We start from the raw sequence: 6,831 nt of genomic DNA, 5'->3' as shown, positions 1-6,831 counted from the left end.
CTTAATGTGCCACTTTAAACCAAAATAATGTGAATTTTCTCTTAAACCATAAGGCATTTGTCCATACTAAATCCACAGGCCTCTTGTACATCAGTAATGTGGGAACCCAACATTTACTAAGAGCAGCTGTAACGTCTGAGAGCAGATCACTCGTGCCACTCGTTATTTATTTATTCAGAGCTATATCTAATTTCAGAAAGGATCCAGTGAAACGTACATAAGTACATATACCACAACAAGATAAAATGACATACCTAAGAGGAGAAAGAGAAAAATGGGACAAAAGAACGCTGAATGCAGGAAAGAGAGGCTGTCCTGGGAGTAGGTTCATGCACCAAATTAATGTATTCTATAAAATTCTGCACATTTGCTCGAGGAAGGTCAGAGGTTTGGCTCTAAGAATTCTAGCAGCCAACAAAAACAGGACGATCCAATCAGTTACACGAGTCAGCATCTTAAGATAAAAATAAAAGCTATCAGAGAACTCTCTCCCCCTTGGTCCTCATAAGAGGAAACTACATCGTGTAACAAATCAAATACTCAACGACATCCTTGCAGCTGACTTGTCACAGCTTCGGAAGACCATCCCTCATAATGACCCTCCCAGGCACATGACAGCACACAAGTCAAATCAACGCAAATGATGAAGAGGAAGGCAACCCACCCAAGGAAAGGGTCCACTACACAGCCCCTGCAGGTCTAGCTTTATCAGAAACAGATTTCATTCCACCTAGACTAACCTAAAATCCAGAGGCTTCATGCATCCACTTACCTTGAAATTATAAACAAAACTTGATGCACAAGTCCATTTCTCGGAGGGATACGTTTGTAGTTTCATAACATCCTCAGAGAAGCATGACTCAAGAAAGGATAAGAGCCCCTGATCTACGGCACTAGACTGTGTGCATCCTTCAGGCATCCCTCCACAAGCACTTTCTCTTCGGAGATTTGGAGAACTGCTGAGCCTCAAGACCGCAGCTCCTGACAAGCATCTGATGGGTGCTCCTCTCTGATGTCAATGTGGAACTCTGAGCTTAACCACTGGCGAGGCTGTGTCTCAGCCGAACAAGACAATGATACGTGACCTTTCAGACCATAATGCCCACAAGCACATGGAGCACCTAACAATCTGCTCTTCTGGGCAGCTTTCCGCTATAAGCATTCACAAAGTTACCTCAAAGGACTGGTGATATTTTCTCTAGATAACATAAAAAGTAAAAACAAAAACCCATCTTTTGCTTGCGGATAAAAAATTACAGGTAAGCACAAAAAAATCATTTTCCTACATAAACATTATTTTTTAATTTTAAAGATAACCTTCCCACGTCAGTTGATACAATTTGAGCTATGTTCTTTTTTGCCTTTTTGTTGTCTTCATCTTTTGCTATACCGCAACACAAGCACTGCCATAGCCTTAGACACACACACACACACACAGTCAACCATCCACCCATAGTATCGTGGTTAGAATGTCTCAAGGGCCCAAGGCCATCAAGTGAGGAAGCTGGCCTGTAGGGCCACCGAGACAAGGCCCTTTAAGATCTCACCCATCTAGAAGTCACAGGCATCCAGAGTCTGGTCCTCAGCATAACAAGGCCAAACACATATCTTTATCAAACATACACACTTGAGTAGACTCAAGAGAACTAACTCATCCTAACCCAACTAGAAGGGACTGAAATGCAAATGACAATACCAATTTACTAATTAATCAAAGAGAATATCCCTTCTCACTAATCAGAAAATTCACATCTGAAGCCACAACGCTGCTTGCCTAATGCTAGGATACGAGGTATCCTGGATTGATAGTCAATTCACCAGAAGTTAGACCAAAGAGAGACAGAGAGTTTGGGGAATAACCAATGAATTATCCAACCTACACCTTTTTAGGGACAAAGTTGTCCCTTTCACATGCAGGTCTCCTTCCCTTGGACATCATCGCCCTAACACTGCAGGCTTCTTGGTCTGTGAGCTTTCTTCCTCCACAGCCTTCTCTCCATTAGGAACTTCTCTAGAGAGGGTACAATACAACTGATGAGGGGGTGCCGTACATGCATCATTAGCCTTGTTTCAGATCAAAATCTCCCAGATAAAGCTGCTCAAGCCACCCACCCGAGGCCACAGCTGGATAAGGCAGAGCAGAGATTCAAAGCCAGATCTCAAGCCCAAGCCCCCTTTCGAGCTTGCAGTAAATGACTGCTTTCAAGTGTCTTCCCACAGCTTCCACCTCCCAGCCTGATTGAAATGCCCCTCCTCAGGGTCCCCTAACACCCTAAGCACCCCATGGCACTAAGTGCTGGTACACAAATCTCTCACTACACTGAAACGTTCTGAGGATGGGGATCATAGCTCACTCATCTCTGTATCCCTCGTGTGCTATCCATCTATCCAGATAAATATGCAAACTAATTTGTCAGTGGTTTAATATGAAGGTAAACTAATTTGTCAGTGGTTTAATATGAAGGTCACCAAACTGAAGGCCTTGAACTCGCTGTGTAGGATTAGGAAGGTCACAACTTCTCCAGCCATCAACAAACATCTCATCTAAAACATGGGATGAATGGATATATGAGGTGGCTTTAGGTCCCTTCTGGATCTAAAAAGCACTAGCACTATAGACGGGCCCTGGTTTTTTATAGCCTATCTTAGCAGTTTGAATTATTAGAAATAAGTTAAACTCGTTGGTCTTCTGTACCACTCAACAGGAAGCATATACATAAATAATAGTTCAGAAAAAGCTTCCTCTTTTCTCAAAGGAGATAACTATCATTTACACCAAAATCAAACAGTGGCACCCTCCTCTGGTGAGTGTTCAAGGAGCTGAACACCACAAAAGGCAAGAATTTGATGGTGGGATTTTCTTTGAATAAAAGAAAAATCAGAGAGAAATTACCACCTAATATTCTTTGTTATTATCATATTCCCAATAGCAACTAACTCACTCCTTTTTACAGCACTTTCCTCATTTTGCTCTAAAACAAAGCCAAAATGAATGAACTGGCTCCATACTGCAGGAGGTTAGAAATAGAAAATTATTTTTAAGGGTACTGATTATATTAATTATTTTGCAAACAGCAGGCTTTCTAATGTAAGGCACAATGGAAAGCATTTCATAGTTTGGCTAACAATGATCATCTTCTTGTTTAGCATTTAAGAACTTAATGAAAAGCCCTGTACATGTAAAATACTCCTGGTTAAATAAGAGCATTTATCATGTCCCTTTTCTGGATGGTATATTTACTGGAGGATAGTACTGGAAATTTTTCAATCTGAAATCTGCTTGGGTCTGAAACTTTCAGGTTTTAGAATATCAACTTGATAGAAAACTTAAAATACCCATTCACTTACACGTGCGGGCTCAAAATATGTCAATATAGCACAGCCAAACAAGTACAACCCAAAGTTCCACAACATTAATAGTATATCCAGACCTTTCAATTAAACACAAAACTGTGCTAAGGCCAGAAGCAGACTATCATCTGCCAACAATTTTAATGTAAAACGTATACAGTAAATATAAGCTTTGCTGAATGGTTTACGACAGTCCAGGCACATAAAATGAAAATATGCACATTCTAACTCAAACCAAGGAAACAAATCAGTCATTATACTGGCGACCTCATCATTAAGGTGTGTCTTCCTCAAGTACACAGCACGTCTGTCAATCAAGTTCACATCCTCCTCCTCCTGTGAGGGGAAAGGAAGCCCACACTACACCAGAGGCTGCGAATCACAACCAGCAAGAAACCCTGAGTAGCAAAGCCAGAATACAGAAAGGGCTGGGGCGGGCGGAAACAGGAGAAACTGACTTCAGCTCTACCAAATACATTTTCCAACTAAGTTTGTCACTCCTGGCAAAGTTGGTTCTACAAGGCAGGAAAACACACTGTCCTGGAAAGAGGAGCAGAGCAATGGGTGAAGTGATTTTGCATCGAAGATGCAGATAAGCTAACCAATTGAAAGCTTTCTCAACGTCCACCCAAAACAAAGACTGAAGAACAAGCAAGCCCTTGAAAAGGAGTGACATGCCCTACCTCCCATCCAGACGCCAGAAGGGCAAAGAAGAGAGGTGGGGGAAAAGCTGGATGGGAGCATGGGGGTGTGGGGGAGGGGGAAATGGCGAAGGAGGGCGAGCATGAGTAAGAAATTATGCTGCAAAAAAACAAAAAAAAAAGTATTCAGCAATAAACTGTCACAAACTGTCAAACTGAGAGAGATGGGGCCGGCCTGGGGCTCTGTGGAGCGCGGCGCTGAGGCCACCTGTGCCACTCACCCCGCCTGAGCCCATGCCCGAGGACCAGAGCCAAGCCCCGCCTCCACCTCCAGGAAATCCGAGCCCCGCGCACAACCAGGGCGCCACAGAAATGCGGGAGAGAGACCTGACTCGGCCTCTACCTTCGCCTCTGGCTCCGAGAAAACCCCAAATAAAGGGGTTTAGCAGCAAGGACACCTCTTCGCGCTCACGCCGGCCAGGGCGTGGGGGTGAGATCCGAGCGCCGCCACCCCTGCAAAGGCCGGAGGCAGCTCGGTGCCGCTCCCCGATCCAGCCAACGCGGGCGGCCGGCTGTCACCTGGCCGCACTGCACCCGCCAAGTTAATGGAGCCGGGAAGCAGCGCAGAGACGCCCCTCGGGCGCCTCCTCGGGGCGCAGGCAGGGCACGGAATCCCAGCTCCTTCACCCACCCTGACTCGCCTCTGAAGATTCTGTCCCTTTCCCCAACGAAGCATCACAGACACTTTCTTCCGTCTTTGTGCCCAGCTCAGCCCAAACCTCAGAACTGAAGCTCTGAGGCCCCGGGCCAAAGGCCACCCCAGAAACCACTCACTCTTCCCGCGAAGCCCGCACGGACACTGCTGGGCTCCGGCCCTGGGGAACCTCACAAGTCACGAGGCACGAACCCGGCTGTGGACGGCCCTCCCTCCCCCAAACGGGATCCAGCCGTGTTTTGGGCAACTTGAGCCGCATTTGAACGAGTGGTCTTGTCCAGCCGGCACCAGGTCATCACCACGCCCCTCGCACCCAGGTCCTACCCCGCGGCGCAGGCAACGTCCTGGTGTACACACACACTCACACTCACACAAGCACACCCTGTCAAACAAAGCCCCGGAGAACTCCTACCTCGCCCCCGTGTCCGTCGAAGATCCCGAAGATGGACGGGTGCGACTTGTTGGCCAGGTCCGTGAGAACTTCGAGGCGGTCCTCCACGTGGTCTCTCCGGCCCTGGATGGAATACCCCGCCACGTTGTGGCTCTTGAACTCCCAGGTCTTGGAGAACTCCGCCTCCAGCACGTCGAGGCCCCCGAGCCGCTCGTTCTGCACCATCTCGGCCACCTTGCCCTTGACCATCTTCACGCCGTCCCGGCTGGACTTGACGATGGTCTTCACCTCGTCCGTGTGGAAGAAGTAACTCCACAGCGCCAAGCTGATGCACAGCAGGAAGAACGTCTCGGGTCTCAGCAAGAAGTAGCGCATGAGGCGACCCAGCAGAGACAACAAAGTCATTGTATCCTCGCTAGAGCCCGACCACCAGCACGCGCGCGCCCCGAAGGCTCGCCGGTCCGGAGCGCGGGGGGACGGCCCGCGGGAGGGGCAGCAGGAGGCTGCGGAGCCGGACGGGGGGCGGACGCCGGCGGCTCGGCGCGGCCCGGAGAGCACAGGCAGCCTCCATTTTGTCTCCCGGCCTCGCGGCCCGAGGCCCGCCCCCTGCGCACCGGCGCCCGCGCCCGCCGCACGCGCCGCCGCCCCTTTCTGCGCCCCTTTGTGAGGCGGCGGCGGCGGCGGCAGTCAAGCGAAAGTTGCGCCGGGCAGCTCGGCCGCGGCGGGCAGGAGAGTCCAGGGGCGCCGGCGCGCGCGCGGCCCGTCCGCGGGCCCCTCGCCGCTCGCGGAGCGGTCAGCAGGTGAGGCGGCGCGGGGCGCGAGAGCCGGCGGGGAGCGAGGCGAGTCCCCTCGGCCGCCGCTGTAAGGGAGCGCAGAGCCGCGAGCCCGCCGACCCCTTCAGACGCCGGTCCCCCGAGAAAAAAAGTTTTGCGGGAGCCTGGGCAGAGGCGGGGTCCGCGGAGCCCGGCGACGCAGCACGATGGAGCCGGAGCCGCAGGCGGCCGGCGGCTCTGCGTGCTTCTCCCGGCAGCTCGCGCTCCGCTCGGCTTGACTCGGCTCGGCGTCGCCCGCGCTCGCCCCGCCCCCGCGCTCGCCACGCCCCGCGCGCTCGCCACGCCCCCCGCGCGATCGCCCCGCCCCCGGAGCCGGGACTCGAGGCCCCGGGGCTCCGGGCGAGCTGTCAGAGGCCAGGGAGCCTCGGCGGGGGCTGGCGCACACGCAGCCCCGGGCGGCCCAGCGAAGCGAGGGCGAGGCGAGGGGCGCGTCCACGACCGAGCTCGAGCGGACGCTGGTTCCTCCTCCCGCGCGGGCTCCCGGGACAACACGACACTGACCCTGGTCGTCGTCACGCTCCTTGCCCGGGAGCCGCGGCCGCCGGCTGGAAAGCAGAAGCCCGGGCGTGAGCGCCCCCCTCCGGCAGGCCGCGCGGTAGCGCCGTCCCCGCGTCGCCCGCATAAGGCAAGCGAGAAGGGACGCACGTCTGCCGCCTCGCAAAGCGGGGCGGAGCGGGCCGGCCGCTGGGGTTCGGTGGCGGGGGCCTGCCCGGATCCCCCGAGGCGAGGAGGATCGGGGCCTCGCAGCCTCCTCGCGACGGGCCAAGACCCTCTGGAGGAGGACAGCAAGTGAGGACTGGGGCGCCTGGAGGTCGCTAAGATTCTCGGCCCCGGAGGGCGAGGTGGGGCTGCCTCTGCGAGCTGCCACCCGCGAGCAGGGGACTCCGGCACGGAGGCTCC

At 53.1% G+C, this 6,831-nt stretch overlaps 1 protein-coding gene across 1 annotated transcript in view; it reads right to left on the bottom strand.

The window, feature by feature from the left end:
• LOC138915046 (ral guanine nucleotide dissociation stimulator-like) overlaps positions 1-5,629 on the bottom strand; it is a 75,392-nt gene extending 69,763 nt beyond the window's left edge. Inside the window, exon 1 of the mRNA XM_070258989.1 lies at positions 5,120-5,629. Within this exon, the coding sequence (XP_070115090.1) occupies positions 5,120-5,503 (384 nt within the window). The 5' untranslated portion in view covers positions 5,504-5,629. The remainder of the gene's footprint in view (positions 1-5,119) is intronic.
• Positions 5,630-6,831: the final 1,202 nt, after the last annotated feature.

The sequence above is a fragment of the Equus caballus genome, unplaced genomic scaffold, assembly GCF_041296265.1.
Source record: "Equus caballus isolate H_3958 breed thoroughbred unplaced genomic scaffold, TB-T2T haplotype2-0000561, whole genome shotgun sequence".
Classification (NCBI taxonomy): domain Eukaryota; kingdom Metazoa; phylum Chordata; class Mammalia; order Perissodactyla; family Equidae; genus Equus; species Equus caballus.
The sequence above is the reverse complement of the archived record's forward strand: the minus strand, read 5'-3'. Positions and strand labels throughout refer to the sequence as shown.